At 44.2% G+C, this 20,235-nt stretch overlaps 2 protein-coding genes across 6 annotated transcripts in view; one reads left to right on the top strand and one right to left on the bottom strand.

The window, feature by feature from the left end:
• Positions 1-5,078, top strand: part of dtnbp1b (dystrobrevin binding protein 1b) — a 45,390-nt gene extending 40,312 nt beyond the window's left edge. For both annotated transcript variants that reach the window (XM_029513581.1, XM_029513580.1), the window contains exon 4: positions 605-5,078. In XM_029513581.1, coding sequence (XP_029369441.1) covers positions 605-948 — 344 coding nt within the window. In that variant the 3' untranslated portion in view covers positions 949-5,078. The remainder of the gene's footprint in view (positions 1-604) is intronic.
• Positions 3,319-20,235, bottom strand: part of jarid2b (jumonji and AT-rich interaction domain containing 2b) — a 95,874-nt gene continuing 78,957 nt past the window's right edge. For 3 of the 4 annotated variants that reach the window (XM_029513576.1, XM_029513575.1, XM_029513577.1), the window contains 13 exons: positions 19,641-19,885; positions 13,446-14,916; positions 11,953-12,488; positions 9,457-9,549; positions 9,199-9,317; positions 9,024-9,094; positions 8,797-8,911; positions 8,565-8,670; positions 8,241-8,423; positions 6,901-7,031; positions 6,427-6,613; positions 6,114-6,221; positions 3,319-5,976 (listed from right to left, as the gene is read on the bottom strand). In XM_029513576.1, the coding sequence (XP_029369436.1) occupies positions 5,749-5,976; positions 6,114-6,221; positions 6,427-6,613; positions 6,901-7,031; positions 8,241-8,423; positions 8,565-8,670; positions 8,797-8,911; positions 9,024-9,094; positions 9,199-9,317; positions 9,457-9,549; positions 11,953-12,488; positions 13,446-14,916; positions 19,641-19,885 (3,593 nt within the window). In that variant the 3' untranslated portion in view covers positions 3,319-5,748. Of the gene's footprint in view, positions 5,977-6,113; positions 6,222-6,426; positions 6,614-6,634; positions 6,761-6,900; positions 7,032-8,240; positions 8,424-8,564; positions 8,671-8,796; positions 8,912-9,023; positions 9,095-9,198; positions 9,318-9,456; positions 9,550-11,952; positions 12,489-13,445; positions 14,917-19,640; positions 19,886-20,235 lie in introns of those variants that run through there. The other variant, XM_029513578.1, reaches the window with a different exon arrangement.

Genomic DNA, 20,235 nt, shown 5'->3' with positions numbered 1-20,235 from the left:
GTGTCTAGACGATACCATTGCCAAGTGATATCTTTAACCTCACATGGTTATGTGTATATTTGCAGCTGTTGTGGTTGCTAAAAATTGTATTAAAAATAATTTGGTGCTTTTGGGGCCAGTATATCTTTACACTGAGCCGTATCAGAGCTTTTAAATTTTCATATAACCCTCAAGTTAAAGCATCGCAGGAAGGTCCGTGTCTGTTGTTATAATGAGGCAGTATAGAAAAAAAGAAAAAGGCCTATTTCACATCTGTGCTTAATGCCTCTGTATAACAAATTAGACACAAGAAACAACCATAACACTGGAAAAACATAAAAAAAAAAAGAAAATGCATAAAGTTAGGACCTGGTCTCAAGGGTGTTTGTTTTCATCTTTGGTGGTCGTGGATTTTGTGATCTTTTTGGTTTGTGTTGTTTTCAAGCTTCATGTTTGGCACCATGCTGTACTGGAGAATTGTTCAGTTGTACAGATGATTGTAAAAAATTGGATAGTGCAGAAAATCTTGTTGTTTTTTTTTTTTTTTTTCTGCTTTCTGTTGATTTGATATGGAATTCAACCAGAAGTCTGAAGTCATCTATGTTGCTTCTCTCACCTCCCTAAGGTCCTGATGTTGAATCCTTCACCACGGAGATCAGTCTGCAGGTTCCCACCCAGGCCGAGCTACGCCACAAGCTTTCCTCACTTTCATCCACCTGCACTGACTCCGCCAGCCAGGACACAGAGGCCGGGGAAGATGATGACGATGAGGACGATGAGGAGACTGAGCAAGGAGGAGGAGGAGGTGGTGGTGTTGTGGGACCAGGAGGAGGAGGAAGGCGGAGACGATCGCCGGTGGTGGTGACCCTGGATGAAGAGGAGGTGCACCCGGATACAGCGTTGGTGGACAGGGTCGACCAAGAGGACCAGAGCAATAAAGACTGCGAGGAGAACAGGAAGAAGGTTTGAAGAGAGTTGGACTGGATTTAAACACAAACATACAGAGCTGCCAAATCAAACTCACATTCATAACAATATTGGCTTCCTCCTCAAATTCTTTTCATATTGCTGAAAAATATATGAAAGAAATTACACTGTTGCACTAACTGCCACATGACCTTGCCTTAAGAGTTTTCAATTCTAATTGAACCCTGTAAAATAGGTTTGAGCTCCCTCATAATAGCATTGAATTACTTAACATACACATTAACAGATTGGAATTTCTTAGAGAATGCTCTATCTGTTTTTGTGCATATTGAGAGGAGATCTATACACTTAAATCATCTATTCAGGTTGCAGCCCGTCATACTCACGCTTCAGCAAACACTTCGCTGTTGTGTGTTCTTAGACTTTAAGTGCAGTACACTGTTGAAACTTCAGCAGAATATTAAAATGTGATGGTGCTTTGAAGCACCGAATCTTTGCCAAACTGAAGAGGCTATCACCAGCTCTGGCCAGTTTATGACATTTTTTAAAACTTTCAAAGTACATCGAGTTTAGAATCACTAAAATAATGTCTGAATGGGACTTTTGTAATTCTATAAGCCAGTGATCACTTTGAGGGACAATTTAACCAAATTGTGGAAAATAGCATCATTTCCCAGGTTTGACACATCCACATGTGGTTGAATCTTCATTAACAGAAAAATTATACTGCTTCATGACCCTTTTCAAAATAATACAATACTATTCTTTGAATGTTTCAAAATCCAGGCTAATATCTACTGTGACTGTTCATGAGTTGGGTGAATTGGCCTTTTAATACAGTAAACGCTGAACAGTAAGCATGAGGCACCTGACAAATGACCTGCAGGAGCTATGTTGGTGAATTTAGCATTTTCATAACTTTAATATAAGCTGATTCCCCAAAGCTTCCTGCTATCTTTTGACTAGACAAGAGTCTGTAATATTTCAGATGTATATTACTTAGGAAATAATACTTTTGTGCCCTTGGGTTTGATCACGATGGCTGCAGTCTCCTGGCAGTGGGTCATACTGTTGCTGACAGACTGGTGGAGTTCAGGTGGCAGAATACGAGTGATTTAACACATACAATCACGTGCAGTGCAATTCTCCTGCGTATTAATATATGGGCGAGCTTCTCCTTTTGGACCAAATCGATGTTTGGATTGTGTGCTATGCACTCGATGACACCAGGAAGGCTTTACTATATCCTGATTATCATTTTTTTTGTTTGTTTGTACAGAAGACATTTGTGCCGGTGTGACAGCGTTTCTCATTCCTTTCTTTTCCCCTGCCTACAGTTTCTGACTTGTTGGTAATAAATGTTTGACCCAGCATTGTTTAATTCTCATCTAAGCGTTTCAGGAACAAGTTAAAGAGTGAAATGTGAGCAGGATTTAGGGTTTGAGCATGTTAACAGTCCCTGTGCGCTCACTCTTGATTTACAGTTCTGCCCAGGCGCTTTACAAATGGAAAGCCGTCACAGTGAGGGAATGGATTGATGGATGGGGTATTTAATGCGAATGGAGAGATGTTTGGAATACGGTGGTTTTCTCCTGGAGAAGGTTTTACCTTGACTGAGTTCATTATTACGGTTAAATGTCTTCAAAGTGAAAATAAGGAGAAGCAATACTCGTGATGGGCTGAGAGTAAATGACATTAGCAGGCTGAGGGTGGATCTGTTGATGTATTCATTGTGAATAGTAAATAGCTGCCTGGGTTTGATGCGTGACACAGAGTGCACTTTAATTAAGGTTATGAAGAACTACAGGGCCCTCGTACACAGTTTGCATGTACAATGTGGGGCGAGTGAATAGCGGTAACCTGTGTTAGAGAAAAGCAAGTCGGTATCCTGCACCTGCTCTTTCTTCCTGTGGAAGTTGATGTCACGGTGCAACCCGTTTAAATCCTTTACCTGTGGAGAAATTCACCACAATGTCTTCACATTAGTGCAAGAGTAAATTCATCCATATTAAATGTTTTCTCACTTGCCTCTGGGAGGAGGTTTTAAAATTGGACAGATTTTTGCCCCCATCTCAAAATAAGCCACATCATGAAAAGGAAAAATGTTAGTCTAACAGTGAAAGCCACATTTAACAAACACCCTGGTTTCTCTTATCCACAGACCTTACTGTCAGTGCTTGGTTTATTAACTTTGGCTTACTAATCAGTAGTTCCAATTAAGTTTAGTGAGGTCAATAGATTAGATAATGTTCACAGACTCTTTGGTGGTAAACTTTCCCTCAATCAGCAAGAGGCAAGCAAGGACATGATTTAAAATTGATCTAAAATGAGCCTTTTAATTCTACTGCCTCAGATAAGAACATGAAATCTAAACTATTCAAGCCATTCATTCCGGAAGTCATGTCAAACATTTGCACACAAGGAGACACATGAGCAGGCTGGAAAGAAATGACAGTGAATTGTCGGTAAGTTTTTATTAAACCTTAAGTACAAACTGCAAAAGTAAAAAACTGTCAATATAACCAACATGAGACTCTCTTTCCGAGTGGAGGGAAAGGCCGAGATGCGGCACTAATAAATTAAGTCACCAGAGACCCCACTGTGACCAAGTATTTTATACTGTAGAAAATGGAAGAAACAAACAAAAGAACTGAAAAGCAAAGAAAAAAAAAATCCCATCAGAATAAAATATATTGTAAGGCCATAAAAACTTGACAACCACTTTTTTATGTTGAAAACACCCAACTTGGTATTTCATTAAATAGTCCTAAAACAGTTCAGTCTTCTGCGAGGGACGACAACCAACAAACTGGATTATAGGATTTTTCCTTGACAGTCACCACTGGCAAGCTCAGTGCAACATGAGTAGCTACTACATTTTTGTTGAATTTTCAGTAATGAAAATGTAAAAACCCATTTTTTTTTTTTAAGTGAACATATCTTTTTTCCCTTTTCTTTAAAAAAGTAAAGCTAAACAAACAAAACTAGCTTGGGGGCAGTCGTTGGCTACTCAATATCTTCTTTCTTAGTGATATAAGCAGCACTTAAAATTTTTATACACGTTTACCAGAGCAACCCTGTAAGCATCAAACTCACATGGATGAAGAAAGGGAAATGTAAGGCTTTTTCTTCATCAAGCATTCTCCTCTGGAACTTTTCCTTGCTTCTCTTTATTCCTTCTGTCCTTCCTTCCTTTCTCTCTTCCTTAACCCCAGAAAAAGGCTCAAGTATTTAAAGAAATTTACAGGATTATGTACAAAAAAGTTGATGTTTTGTTTGTGTTGGACTTTTTCCTCTCTCTAAAGAATCACTCATAATATATCTGGCAAAGGGAACAAAAGCAAAAAGAAAAAAAAAAATGAGAGAAAGCAAAGCACAATGAAAGAAGAGAACCAAACAAGACTTGGATTTGATATTTCACATTTTACACTCTTTGACTAGTGGCTCTACTTGAGATAACACATCAGATCAACAAAGGTAAAAAAACAAAAACAAAACAAAAAAAACCCAACACAAAATAATAATAATAATATAATATAATAATTAATGTTTACTGGTACAGATGAAACAAGAGGACTGGAAGAATGGAATGTTAACACGATTGCACATCTAGAACGAGAAAAGCCTGAAAGCTTTCCTGCCCTGTGGGATGGGGGTGCGTCAGCTAGCTGCTAGCAGACAGCAGGCGCTAACCCCCCCGGATTTTTAATTTTGTGTTGTTATACAGTAATTATAATCAACAGCACCAATAAAATGGATCTCCTCGCTAAGTATCAGGCACGGTTTTCACTTGCTAGCGAAGGAGGGATCCCTCCATACTACCAGGAAGTGAGGTGAGCGGGGACCTTTCACAGGTCAAGCAGCTGTAGCTCTGCCACCTCTCACATCCACCAATGAATCCACATGTCACACACAATGACCAAAAAAAAAAAAAAAAAAAAACCCCAAAATAAAATAGTACACAGAAGACTTCTCGCAAAAAAAAAAAACCTAGAAGAAACAAAGCTAAAATTCAAATTAGAACTTGATAAAACAACCAACAATAAACCAACATCATCTGTCTTTCAAGTTTTTACCTCGCGTCGCCAACCCCCCCTTTAAAAAAAAAAAATGTAAAATGCAGGAGCTGCATCAAAAACATCTAAAATCAATAATTAAAAAAAAAAAAAAAACTCTTCTTCCTTAAACGAAGGACAGAGAGAAACTTTGGGTAACTACTTGATATCATTTTCATTTGAGAAAAGCAGGGAGGAAAAACAAAAGGCCACCTTTTCATTCGTCCCATGTTCACAGTTGAGTGACGCGTGATGAGAAGGGCTGCGGTTCAGTCTCAGGGGGGAAAGGAGGGCGGAAAGAGTGATGCAAGAAAAAGGGAACAAATGGAACCCATTTGGATGAAGGGAGGTGGAGGTAAAGGTTAAACATGGTCCATCAAACCATCCGATCTTCTTGTGAACGTTACACTTAATGCTTGTAATGTTGTTGGGGACGACTTCAGGGGGACAGGGAGGACTCTAAAAATCATCCAGAAAACAAATTCTTCTTTCACACTAGTGCAAAAAGACAACTTGTTTTTCTTTTTTTTCCATTTTTTTTATTTTTAATAAAACAAGCCTGTCATACTAAGGGGGGAGGTGAATATTTTTGGAGGGGGGGGTTGGGGGGGGGGGGGCTGAGGTCAGGTTAGGAGATTCTCAAAGCTTGAAAACAATTGATTTTAAATATTGTGTGGTGTTGCTCATGATCCTGCTTTATGAAAAAAACATGAGTTGAGGGGAGTAGAGGGAGGGGCGGGGCAGGTGGTGGGCCTAACGTGCGACGTTGATGCGTGCCCCCCCACCCTCAGGATACAGCTGCAGCCTTCGGCATGTGGCTGGAGGACAGGCGTGGCAGGGATACCTCCACAGTGTCACGCTTCCGAGGCCCTCGCTTGGCCGGTGACGCTTTGGAAGGGCTTAAGTTGAGGCAGGGCTCCCCTCCGCCGCTCACGATGACTCCCCCACCACCGCTGTTGCTGTTCTTTAACATCGCCCGACCACACACCTGGTTCACCAAACTGTTGATTTGCTCCTGAGTGGGAAACACACAGAAAGAGACAGATTAAAAATGAATCCCCTCCGAGATCACGTACCATGAACGCTGTAAACCTGGATGATGTCTCCCCCATCTGGACAGAGCGAGAACAGAAGCAAACGGCAGCAGCTCACCTCATCGTATCGATACATCATCTTAAGGCCTCTGCAGGACTTGTGCTTCTCCACATAGCACAGGGCACACTCCAGACAGAAGACCACATTATCAGTCTCCTGAACCACCTGCACACAAAAAACACCCAGCCATTAATCTTTGTCTTCCACTCCTACTGTATCATGCCACTTACAAAGTTAGCGAGTAGATTTGGATAAAATCGAGGGGGTTCATAAGTTCTTGACAGAATCAGACTCTTTCTCATTGTGTGGCACAGTACAAACTGTCAGTACGGCCTTTTAACAAGAAGTCCACACATCTCCTAACTCTCACCATGGACAAGTAGCAGAGATGCTGACAGATCTGGCAGCGTCTCTCTGAAGACTCCAGTGCTAGCCATTTCCCACGGGGCTTTTTGCGTCCCTCGCCAGGCCCGAGGCTGCCGTCGTGTGTGCCATAGCGAGCAGAGGAGAGCAAACCTGCCTTGTAAAGTTCCTGCCGTTGACGCATCTCTATGTTCCTATCGGACAAAAAAAGAAGAAGAAGAAAAAAAAAAAAAAAAGAAATTCTCGTTACACCCAGAAAACTGCCATCATGTAAAATCTGTGACCAAATATTAAGATGGATGTGCTCTTTGGAATAACAGAGAGTGGGACTTCCTCAGTATCTGCAGAGGATAGAAAACGGTCAAAGAGATTGCTTCCTTTGAGGATGCAGAAATTACAGTGCAATGTTTTGTTGTATTATAATAGCTTTGTATATAAATATGTATGTAATGTAAAGCGTGTGCGTATGTGTGCATCGTACCTGAGGTCTTTGAGTAGGGCGGAGATGGTGGTGAGGAGAAGGCCGTTGTCCCTCTTTGACTCGGCTGTGGCGATCTGGTACAGTAGCTTCTCCATGGAGAAAGGTTTGGCTATACGACGACATTTCAGGTCCTGCACACACAATCAGAGGAAATTACTATTTCATTCTGAAAGCAGTTTTGTCTCAGTTTGTCTGTGGCATTTAACTAAGTGGACTATCTGATGGGCTCTGACAGTTATCGTATTGTCCTTCAGTGTGTTTGAGTGCAAAGACTGTGCGCTTGGATCAATAGTTGAACCTCTCCCGTTTACATCCACGTCTGTCCGGACTCTTAATATCTGTAGTGAAGGACATATCTTCAGTGATTCAATTTTGTGACCTAAGATGTATGAATAAAACAGATTTTTGCAACATGACTTTGTTCTTGTTTACTGTGTTAGTGCAATTTCATCAGGACACGTGTGTTGGAATCAGCTTCACTGGCCAAAGATTAAGTTACAATTTTAAAAAGTGTTCACTTCAAACAGTCCCAAAAATTATTAATGACATCATGATGTCACTGTGATATTTGAAATCATCAATTCATAATCAACAACACTGTTTCGGATATATGCATCATGCATTTTGACCTGTGACCAATCAGATCTTATAATTTCATCCTCGTTTGTGCCAAAATTTGGGGAAAATCACCCTGTTACTAAGATATTGTGCTCACAGGAATGTTATGGATGGACGGGTGTGTTCAGCTATTACACCACACTAAAGTACACTGTATGAATGTCATATTACCCTTGAGAGTAATCTTTTCTGTGACTTTGAATATGATGGCAGTGCTGAAGGTATATGTTCCTCCATCACCATAATGCCCACAATGACAGTAATGAACATTTTCTTCTCTTCTATTACAGCTATAATGAGGTGCAATGGTCCAAAGGCTTACTCATGATCATGAAAAAAAATAAATAAATAAAAAAAAATCTAAATACACTTCCAGGGGAGACTTACGGGTGCAATTACTCCTCACAGTTCAACACGCTGGCTGATTAGAGAATCAAGCTCCAGGTCCTAAGTTCATTTATCCATTTCACTTTCAATCAACTCTACATAAATCAGAGCTTTACTGGCTGTTTCCACAGGGGGCCAGTGTTGTGAGGAAGTACAAAACAAAGCAAGCAGTTGTGTTGTAACATTCATTCCCAAGAAACCCAAGAGATTGAGTTTAGAATATTTTCCATACATTATTGCACATTTTATTTTACACATATACATACATACATACATGTCATGTTATTATACGTTCGTATGGACCCTGCTCTGTCAACCCCGATTCATATGCTGACCTTTGCTGCCTGGTAACCCAGATTCATCCAGTGCGGCGTAGCAAAGTGCACTGTCTCTGAGACACTGTAGCCACAGCACACTTTAGAGACGAAGGCACCGGGGAAGCAGACCACAAACTGGCCACTCCGCTGGACCGTACGGTAAACCTTGATACCTTCACGGCATAGCACCTCTGGAGAGATCTGGACAATCAAAGAAGGAAGAAATGCAGGAAATAAAAAAAGGGGTTAGCAATTCTGCAACTGTAATCAAAAGACTGAAACAAAGATGATAAACAAAACTTGATGGCTTTGCATACACAGCGCTGAAAACAAAACACTGACCATGATGTTGTTCTCCAACATTTCTAGTCCCGGGGTGCCATTGGCCTGAAGCAGTGTATGGACCACCTTGTCCAGCTTAGCCTTCTCCTCAGCAGGGACAGAATACCTGTGGAAGGAAGATGGAAAAAACCTTAATCTCTCTCGTTGAATTTTACTAATTGTTCTTTGCAGGTTCTACTGCATGACCATGCACAAAAATGACCAGCTGATGCTGAGGAGAAAGTGTACTTACCAAATGCAATCAGCACCAGTGTGTAAGTAATCAATATATGGAAGGCGATTTTGGTCTCGAGACCAGCATGAGGTAGAAAAGACCATGCCAATGTTTAGCCAGGGAATGGTCACCCCTGAAGGGACAGACGGGTTTAAAGGGAGACAGAAAGGGGGGCATAGGTTATTAGTACTTGTATTATTAGGTGAAGGTTATATTTTCTTTATTTGAGGTTGTTATATTCTTACCAGGCACAGCACCCAGATGCCTCAGAATGGATCCAGAGTTATTAGGGAGGACAGTGAGGTTCCATCCATGTCTACAGTGAAGAGAAGGGAAATTATAATCAACAGGTCAAGAAAACAGGCAGACTGATCTGTCCAAACGCAAATGAGTGCAGTGTGAAGTCTGAGGGCTGCTTACTTTGAAAATGGCTCTGATTTTCCTGTGGGGAAACCACTACCATGTGTACTGGTGTCCACCTTCCCACAATGCACTGCCACATGGCTGTCTCTCTGTTCCACAATCCTCCAGTACTCTTGCTGCGAGGCAAAAAAAAAAAAACAAGGAAGATGACGAGCAGAATAATGCACAGCTTTCAGGCCATTCCACCGGTATCATAAATTTAAAGCCGAGCCACTCTCAGTCGCTGCAGTTTAATAAAGATGTCAGCATGCTCACCTCGACCTCAGCAGCTCCTGGTTCTTTGTTAAAGCACATGGTCATGGTGTTCCGGGCTATCCTGAAGAAGTTGGTCAAAGACACCGATTTCCCCTGCAACGAATAAACATTCAGCATCATAAAGAAAAGAAAGGAAAAAGCCGCCTCAACAAACAAAGGGTCTTGAGTCAGTGAAAAACAAGCACAGGAAAAATGAGCCATGAGTGTAAATAAAAAATTTCCAAAGAAAATATCCACCAAGCCACTCTGAGTTCTCTTTCTCGCAAAGATGTCTTTCCTCACAAAACTTCACGGTCAAAAGAAATCCATGTACGTGCACAGAAACGCATCGACTGTACGTGTGTATTTATGTTTCTCTATAAGCCGTTACGTCTGTGCACGCTCACGGATACATTTCCCAGGCTCTTCACAATCTCTCCCATCCACATTCATGCCGCACTGAAACTTTGACAGTGGCTATAAATCTGATGGCTGAGGCCTGAGGATGTATGGCCCCTGCTGAAATGTCACCTTGTGAATTTCTTATCCTCACAGTGAAAAGTTGTCTTTTTGTTTTTCTTCCTTCTTCTGTGAGCTAATGCTTTTTAAAGGTGATTGGCGCTCTATATTTACTAATACAATGGCTACAAAGTTGTAAAAAAAATGCGGTTCAATAATACAGCAAAGTGTTGACCTAGTAAGCGATGACAACCTGTCCTCTGGGCCAATCAGCAGCATTTATCTGAGCCTTTTCTGATGTAATGAGAGATAATTATATCCTTGACGTGCACTTTGTTCTCTTGATAGAAAAGGTGAAACCTAACCTCCTCCTGGGGGCTACTCCTGATGAAAAATGCATACAAACCAGACTTGCAGAGACGACTGATGGGTCATATTTGGACAGTCCTGTTCTGTCAGCATGGTGACAGCCATTCACATGTCACTGCACTGAATAGTGCTTCTATAACTCAAGTGTCTGAACTGTACAGGGTCAAAGGTCTGTTGACAATATCAGTTCATTCAGAGAGATTTAGTTACCAAAGAAATATGGAGGAGGGAAAAAAAATCTAATGGGATCCAGATTGAAAATAGGTGGCGTATTGTGCAATGAAATGAGACCTTTACTGCGTCACCTTCTCGGGATGCTGCACAGAAAATATATGCCAATTTCCTTATTTTATCAAAGTGGGTTGAAGTTTCCTATTGGGCTGTACATGTCTGCACACATGGATGTCAATACACAAAGAACTGATAGTCAGTGAATAAATGTGTGCCTGGGGTTTTGGAGGGGGGGTGTCAGTGTAGGGATTGGCAAGAAGACAGTGCCCAAGGGGAGAGGGGTTGGGTATGAGGACAGGAGATCTGGGAAGACGGCTGAGTGCGAGGGCACGAAGGAGAGGAGCCACGGGGAGAAGGCCAGATTCAAGGGCGGAGACAACTGGAGAGGGCGGGATTTCCAGAGGGTAGGACGAGGGTGAGGGGAAGGGCTGGCTCGGGGGCTTACCCCTCCCTGACCTACATACATTTCAGCCAGCCAGAAACAACACAGCTGCTTGCAGGCAGGGGAGGTGGGGACACGTTTAATGTGCATGAGCTTGCAAACATGCAGACACACAGACACACAGACACACACACACACACACACACACACACACACACACACAAGCACAACTATTGGCCACCTTACCACACACACACACACACACAGCTAAAAACCACGAGACGTGCAAGACAGAAAAACTGCTGCCAGTTTGTCTCCCACCGAGAACCAGTTCGTCAAAGTGCAGCTACATGGCACTGATGCATGTAACTATGTGTGCAAACCTCCTATATTTGCTTTTCCAAACCAGAAATTCTGACGTGTAACAGCAAGATGGTGCTACAAAGGAAACTGAATAATAATTGCTGTGGAAATGAATATCTTTGCAGTAAACACCTCAGTAACATTTAATCCTAGGATCACCAGAGTGTTGTAGCACGGCTTTCAGAGTTATGCTGCCTAATGCTCTTGCTAATGGACTGGCACAGTGAAACCAAAACACTCAAAATTTTGTGACGATAATATTTAAGGTTCAGACTATTTCCACCTCACGTGCCTTTTGCTTTCAGATAGTCATGAGACGGCAGATATCTGGCTGAGTGGCAATGATGCCTTTGAAAGCTGCTCCGTCAACAAGCTCCAAACAGTCAGACCATTAAAATAAATACTACTTCTGAATTTATTTAAAAGATACTGTTAATAACCTGTTAGACTGAGGGAATTAAACAATCCTGATAAACAGGATCAAACAAACTATTGACCGTAGGCAGACGGAGCAGCATTGCCCTCGTGCTACTGCTCATGAAACTACACACTAAATGGTCTAAAGAATAACTGTCCCTAAAAAGTTAACAGTACTTGATGATTAAATATCAGAAAACCACACAAAAAAAAATAATAATAAAGAAAAGACGTGAACATAATAAAAATGATAGACATACATGCCTCTTGTCTGCATGTGTCTCGTTCAGCCTCACCTTGTAAATACATTTGTGCTGGTCATTGAGGACGCCCCTGTCCTCCTCCTCCTGCTCTTCTCCATGCTGCCTGTCCTCTTTGCCTTGTTTTTCCTGAGCGAAGAGCCGGCGCCGGCCCGCTTTGACCTGAGCCTCCAGCTCCTTCAGATGGTGATACACTCCATTGGTGCGCTGGTGTCCTGTTCCCCCTATCCCACCTACCAGCCCATTCTTGGGCTCATAGCGTGGCAGGACCAGAGCACTGGGTGTCGAGGAGTCCATGAGTCCCTCCAGAGGGCCCCGACGCGACTCCAGGTTCTTTTTCTCCTGCAGCACCTCGGCCTGGAGTCGGAGGCGCTCCTCAGCACTGAGTGAGTCATAGGAGAGGATGTACTGGAGGTATGCCTCCTGCAGCTTGGCCAGCCGGTCTTGCGCTGACTTGGGGATGCGCAGAAGGTCAGCCAACTTGGTCCACTTCTTCAGGTCCATCACCTGCTGCATGCCGCCCATGTCGTTGATGAGCTGGAAAAAACGTGACAGGTCCACTTCACAGCCACCTGCACAGAGCAAAGGGTGGTTAATTCAGAGGATGTGTCTCTACAGAGGTTAGGTCGCCTCTTCTCACTTGTCTGAACTAAAAACATCCTATCAAACCACTGGTCCATTTTGTTTTCTTTTAAATGGGCTATGTTCTCAACCATTACAGCACCAAACCGAAACATAAATGACAATGTAAAACTGGTTATTAGAAACAGGGGCACTCTTGACTGGCCGAAGCCACCACAATGTGGGTCACCGGCTGCCATGCTTCTCTGGCTAAAGGCCATTTAATTGTATCACACTCAGCATATCTCTACGCAGCTGTATGCACATGCTACAAACAGCACAACAAACGCATGCCACATGACGCACCAACCAATAGAAAACTATTACAGTTCAGTGGCACAGTTTGTGTATCGATAAGCTCATTAACAAAAACTCATGCTTACACGTACACACAGTGTCTGTCTGAAGCTGGGCTGTTTAAATGTTCATAAAATGCTGATGTCATTGTAAGAAATGGAAGGTAAAAAGTCGATCCGGAGGAAATGTTTTTGCAGCCTGCCAGGCCCCGCACCGAGTTTTTCCACATTATTATTGTCAACTATAAAGAGGAAGATAAAATCAGGGAGGGCGCCACGGAAGCTTTCAGCACACCACTCATACCAGTGAAAATGGCAATATTTGCTTAATGGCTGCTTTTGTCATTACTTTCATAACCAAGAAAGACTTGCAAAAACAATTAAAAACTGCTGCATGCTCAGAAGGTAATAAGAAATGATTTCCTTCTGCTTTGTGAACAGGACAGGGGAGGCCTCGGTTCGGAGAGATGTTTCTGGGTTTATTTCCAGCTCTGGTCCTCTGAGGCTTGTTGCTTTGTTAGTTCAGTCTGGGCTTTTTTTTTTTTTTTTTTGAGTTGTGTTGTTTGGAGTGTTTCGTGTTGCCTGATAGTCTGTACTTTGTGTGTCACTCACCAATGACCGGCGGCTCGTCCATGGTAATGCCCTGAGATTTGAGGTGCTTGCGGATGCAGGCCAGCCGCTGCACGTTGGGGCCCCAGCGCCGGCCCAGCATGTGGACCCTCTGCACCTGTGTGACGAAACGCATCTCCTCGCTCAGCTTGCACTCCGGCCGCCAGTCCGGAGGCGGGACTATGCGGCACATCCCCGCCGCTTCGGCCTGTTCCCTCACTGCGTCCAAGTACACCAGGGGGTCCTGGAACTCCCGCGGAGCTGGCCGGAAGACAGGGACTTCGCCCAGCGCCGCCCAGCCCTCCGGCCGGCTGCGCTGGCGCTCCCACTCCTTCTCCTGCTCACGTTCCTTCTGGCGCGTCAGCTCCTTCTCGCGCTCCCACTCCTTGTCGCGCTCGGCGGGTCGCAGCGCGGCTGGTTTGAGCTGTCCGGGGCTGTTGGCGGAAGGAAGCAGAGGGGAGGCGGTGGAGGAGGAGGACACGGAGGTCTGTTGGGGGTCTGAGGTAGTGCTGGCACGACTCGGGTTCTGTGAGTGATTCTGGCCTGATGAGGGGGAGGAAGAGGAGGAGGAGGAGTTCCGACCGTGAGACCTGCTCTGCTGCTGCTGTGCTTGTCGTATCAACATCAGCTTGCCGGCTGATGCCCGCTTCGGTCGCTGGTTCACCGGCTCCGTACTGGCTGCTGGTGTGGTGGGAGTTGGAGTTTGCTGAGGAGGAGGATTGGGAGGGGGGGTGGGAGGTGGGGTGACAGGCGGAGTTGGTTTAGGGGACAAAGGTGTTTCCGATTCGTGTCCATTAGAAATTGGAGTGGTAGAAGTGGTGATTTGCGTAGCAGCTTTCTCCTGGCTGGCCACCTTCTTGCTGCTGCTGCGTGTCTCCAGAGGAGTCGGCTGAAGCTTGGCCTTCTTCGCCTCGGTGCCAGTGGTTTTGGCTTTCTGCTCAACAACCCCCGTCCCCACCGAGCTGAGCACCACCTCCAGACGCCGCTTGGAGTTCCGCAGCCCCTCTCGGCCCGGACACTCCCCCTGGCCGTGCTGTCTCTGCCCGTCCTCCTTGGCCAGGGTGTTGTGCCGCTGCCCGTTTAGCCTCCCGTTGAGGCGGGCACCGGCAGCCACATTGTGCAGCCCATTGGATAGTAGCACCTGTTTGCGGGTTTTTGCATTGCTGTGGTGGGCTGGTGCCACTGCTTTTCCTGAGTTGGCCAGCCCGTTGCTGGCTGCTGGCTGGCTGTGCTGATTGTGATTGTTCGCTGACGATGGTGCCGAGGCGGCGCTGTTGTGTTTGTTGCTGCTGCTGAGTTTGGTTTTCTTGCCCAGTTCTTTCTGTTTGGCTTTGGTGTAAGTGACGTGGCCCTTGGACACAGTGGCTGTGTACTTCTTCACAGTTTTGGACGGCAGTCGGAAGTCGCGACTCTTTTTGGCACCACCAACAGCTTGTGCCGAGCCCGCCCGCGTCAGCCCGTTCACTTTAGAGATCTGTGAGAGAGACGGAGCGCATGAGACGGACATCACAACATGCATCCAATGACGAGGCAAATCCGCTGTGCAGTACAAACATTTGGCTCAAGCTATTTATGGAAACCCAAGAATCAACAATTTATCTGGATTACTATATTTTAAATGCAGTACACTCCTATAAAACGCAGCTCAAAACCCACACACTGAGATAAACAACATTTAAAACGGGGCAGGGAAAAAAAAAAGACGGTAGACAAGAGAGGGAACTGAGGATGGCTTCATGGTTTCAGCTGGCAGATGGCTGGACAGTATGAGGTAGGAGGTGGGGTCGTTGGGATGGAATAAATTCCTGTTGGAGTACCAAAAAAAACCGCCTTTTATTTGCGATGTTTTTTTTTTATACTATAATTCAAGTTTTGGGCTATAAGTAAAGCTTCACCCAGTGTGTGTGTGTGTGTGTGTGTGTGTGTGTGTGTGAAGTCTTTGAGGCCCTTTGGTACAGTGCTGTCTGGGTCCATAGCCAGCTCACTGGATACAGCTGTGGGAAGAAACACGGTCACTCTCTCCCTCAGTGGATGGAGCAGCTGCTTCAGTGCATGTTAGAAACCACTGTGTATTTCTGTCCATCTTTCCATTTTGTGTTAGTCCCCCCCATCTCTCTCTCTCTCTCTTTTTTCCTTCATCCACTGCAGTCTGTCTGTATTTCTTAGGGCTCTCCCTCTTTTCCCTCCATTACTCCCTCCTTTTTGACTGGTATGTGTGTGTGGTGTGTGACAGAAGACAGATTCTTAGGCACTCTCGTAAAGTAAAGGCCATGTTTCTAAAGTTGTTAGTTTTGTAGATAATCAAATTTTCAAATGTCTAAATTAAAGTAAGCAAAGACGCTTTATGGGCACTTTTTGATTGTTATTAGAAAACATACAAATTTACATTGATAATCATGTGTTGCGGCCGTCTGTCTGCAGTATGGGTGACTGACAAGCTGGATATAAATCACTGACATAAGAAATGAGGGCGGATGGGAGAGATGGCGTTATTAATCACAGTCAGAACACCACAGGAGGGAGGTGACAGCCAGCCCATTGACAGGTTTGCCTTTGAAGGACTCTCCTGTCACACTTGCTTGTGCATGTGTATTGCATTGTGTGCGTCTCAGGTGGCAGGGGGCCGACACAAAGACCAGGCCATTAAAAGATAAGGGGAGACTGAAACCTAACCCTGCCTCTGTCTATCACTCCCTCCAAAATTTATGTTCACACAGCGCACGCACGCACACACAAACACAAACACACAGGTCTCGTGAGGAAAGAAGGCAAGCTTGTGAAGGAGTGAACTGATGGAAGGGTGAAGAGACTGAAGGGGGGAAATGCAGCAGCAACACCCGTGGATAAAGAAAGGTTTCACAGCGAGTGCTGCAAAACAAGCTGCTCACTCACAATGATTTTATTTATTCAAGAATTTATTTCCAATCTGACTCATAATCTTACTTATTTCTTATTGTTTTATCTGCCTCAATCTATACAAACTGTGTGTGTATTTACTGTTCCTCTGACACTAAAAGAGTAACTAACTGCTAAAGCAGCAGTTGTCCAGACAGCTGCTATATTTATCCAGCCACAGTTTGCTGACGAAGCGTGGAGTCCAAGGGACACCCGCTGTTGTGACCACTTCCTGCCACAGGAGGGCTCAGCGGACCAGCTGACTTTAAAGAGCCTCTTAAAATCTCACTCACCTTTCTCCCTTCAGTGATTTGGTGTGGTGGAAAATGAGGATGGCAAGATAGCGATGACTAGATGAGAGAAAAGCGGCAGGATAAAAAGGCAGGTGAGGAGGAGGAGGAGGCGGGAAGGAAAAAAGAAATAAAGAAATGAATAGCAGGATAAGTTCAGTCGTGTAACCAGAGCCACTGGCAGATAATTCAAACAGAAATGGATGATGAACAGACCAAGAAAGACAATGAAAATGACACACACACACACACAGGCAGCCAGAGACTGTTCTGGAGTGGATATCAGTCGCACGTGAGCGGCGAAAGGGGAGGGAGAGGGAGGTGGGTCTAGATGACATCATGTGTTGCTATAGCCCAGCTGAGGCCTGGCAGGAAGATTTTTAACGGGCAACATCTGCAGGAGCCGGCCTGAGGAATCTGGGGGGGTGGTGGAATACAGGAGAAAGTTTAATCTTTGAAAAGCCCTTCTGACTGACAAAAGACTAATCGTAATTATAACTGCATTGTTATGATGATGATGACTAATTGAGGATTTCACTTTTTTTTAACCCTAAAAAAAAAAGTACATGAGGAACACAAAGATACCATGTGGCAGAAGATGCTGGCAGAGATTGCCAAGAGTGAAGACAATGGGGGAGAAAAATATTGAACAAAAGCAGCTCATGTGGAAGCCCTTTCTTCACCATGTCTGTCTCTATCACCATGAAATAATGCAACATCATAAGTATGGGTATATGAAGAATGCATTCTTCACTTTGATAGCATCGAACACCTCTATCATGTGTTAATGTGGTGTGATGGCGTTCGGATTACATCCTATGCTGAACTATAAATCAATTCCTATGCTACACTCATTTACAGTGCGAGTGGCGGAACACCTTGACCAAGACACATAAATCCGGCTTAAACCCTCTTTCCCCTCTGCTGTCTTATTAGGGATGCAATGTGATGCAGCCATGGTCAGGTTGACTTTTAAGCAGCTCAAGAAAGGTCACTTCAGCTCGGCACTAATAAAGCCGACAATGGAAACCTGCAGACCTATCTGCATACCGCAGAAAAATAAAATAAAAATTGGTTTGCAATCAGTTTCAACATTGCACATGTTGTAATAGCATAAGGGGGGGATGTTTGAAAAAGACAACTAAAGAAAAAAGCGCAGAGTCCTTTTTAAATGATGCCGAGTCGGCTTAATGGTTGGCCATGGACACCCCACCTGCACTCACTGCTGCTGCATGCAGCTGCTTTGCTGACATCCCTGCTTTTGTTATTTAATTAAAAGAGCAGGAATCATATTGTTTTATAAAAAGGTCCTGTAATGGCGCATGTATTTTGTTGATACAAGCTGGTATTGAATTAGGGAGAAGTGAATCATGATGAATTGAATTATGGTAATGCCTTTACCCTTCGGTTTAACACACAGAACCTGTAGTTCGTTTTACAGCTACATAATCACTTAACCTTTTATATGGCTTAGCCTGTATTTTCACAGTTGGTCATGTGTGTGTTTCTGTGTGCACGTCTTGAACACACATGGTTAGCACACATACTGTTCATGCTAATTGGAGGGAGAGCTTGAAAAAAAAAAAAAAAGCACTAATCCTTCCAAATGATTGGAGCCATGTTGTCAAGGGCAAGATCCGTCTGTTTGACACAGGAACAGAGACTGAGAGCAAGAGAGAGCGGAGCATGAAGAGAAAATGAATGAGGCCAAGAGAGCTGGACTTATAAAGGAAAGAAGAAAGATGGAAGGAGAGTGCAGGAGCAAAAACAAAATAGTACACAGTATGAGAGGAGTCAAAAGAATCACACAGGGTGCCAACTGTGAATTGTAAAAGAAAGAAAGAGAGTGGAGAGGACGTACAACAGAACAAAGACTGGCGAGTAAGCAAGGCTGAAGTTTGTCTTGGCAGGCGATCGTTCTCATTGAGATTCATTGTTGGTTTTACTGGACAATTCCAGCCACTTTAAAAACCTGAAAACACATGCCTGAGTTGGCATCCACAGCAGAACATTACTACTACAACAAAAACAACAACAACAACACCAAAACCAACAACAACAACAACACTGCCTGAAAGTTGGCATTCAACAAGAATCAAGAGGAGGGGAGGGAGGAAACAGGAAGAACACAGAAAGGGTAAAAAAAAGGAGTAAAAGTGGATGACAGAAAAATAGAGAACGAAATGTGTCACCCTCAAAGACAATCGTGCCTGAGTGTGTGCTCATAAGACAATTTCCTGACGAAAGCCACCTCTACGCAATCTCTTCCAGCCACTTTTTTTTTTTTTGTTTGTCTTTTTTACTTAGTGGGGTTCCTTGAAACCTGCTAAGTACCAAAGAGGGACGCAGGCTTTCACAGCCCCAAGCCAGCACTGCTAAATATAGCTGCAGTCACGGCAGGCCAAAACACAATCATTACTCTCTCAGACACGACAGAGAAGAGGAAAGGGTACAGGGAGGAGAGGAGAAGAGAGGAAAGGCAACGACAAGATAGGAGCAGCACACAGCAAGGAAGGTAAAAGGGAGAAGCTGGGGAAAGGAGGAAATGAGATCAAAGAAAGGAGAGAGCAAAACAAGCCTGTCACACATTGAGCTTGATAATGCAGAGTGTCTAAAGGCACAACAAACCATTTACCTGCAGAAATGGCATCGTAGTGACATGCTTTCCATTGATGACAGACCCTCTTGGGGAAGCTATGGACATGCTCGCATACTAATTATTTTCCTTTCCATGTGATATTTAGTCAGTACTCCACACCTATGCCATCAAAAAGGAGGGTACTTGATGGCTTGAGAGTGTATTAGAGTGTGTAAGGATGATGCCAGTAGACGGCAGAGAATCCAAGACTTGTCTTGACTGAACTGTATTAGTGTTTGCCGTGTCCAAATATGGTGGCGCCAAAAAGGTAAATAAAGAAACAGCAAATGCTTTCACTGACTATACGGCAGATCAATCTTCTGTCAAACTGTTTTTCTCTGCTACTAATTCTGCCCGACTGCACAATTCCAGTACCTGCTTGCGTAGCTCCTCAGCAGCTTTCCTCGGTAGCAGTCCGTTGGCTGAGGCTCGACTGCTCGCCATGGCCAGCAGCTCCCTGGCGTGTTCCCGTGCCTCCGCCCGCTCACTGCGCTCCCTAAGGAGGGGCGGGGGTGGAGGCGGAGGGGGTGGCAGTGGCGGGGCAGGCGCATCCTTGCAGTGAGTTCCTGCCTTAGGCCTCGGACTCTCCCTGGTCCCTGCTTTACTGTGGCTGTTGAACACTGGAGGGAGAGAGAAAGAGAAAAAGTAAATGTGTTGGTTTTTGACTTTCACATAATACAAGAGAAGAGGTTCTTAAAGACAGGGGGTGGGGTGAAAAATTTGAAATTAGCTGAAATGACATTGACTAGAAGAAAACTTTTGCTTCGATTTAGAGATGAAGTTATAAATCAGGCATATAGTCGGTATGGGATTCCTCTTGGGTGTAGGACTCTAGCAGGAGTGTGGAGGCAACAAGACAGACTTGGCTGCAAAGGTTTGCATAGCTCTCAGTTGAAATGCTGGAATTAATATAATCATTTTTATATATTTGTGCAAATTATGCCAGCTCCTGTAAATTCCTTATGTTCAT

Source organism: Echeneis naucrates, chromosome 11 (genome assembly GCF_900963305.1).
Source record: "Echeneis naucrates chromosome 11, fEcheNa1.1, whole genome shotgun sequence".
In the NCBI taxonomy this organism is placed as follows: domain Eukaryota; kingdom Metazoa; phylum Chordata; class Actinopteri; order Carangiformes; family Echeneidae; genus Echeneis; species Echeneis naucrates.
Note: the sequence above shows the minus strand (reverse complement) of the source record. Positions and strands in the feature narration are given on the sequence as shown.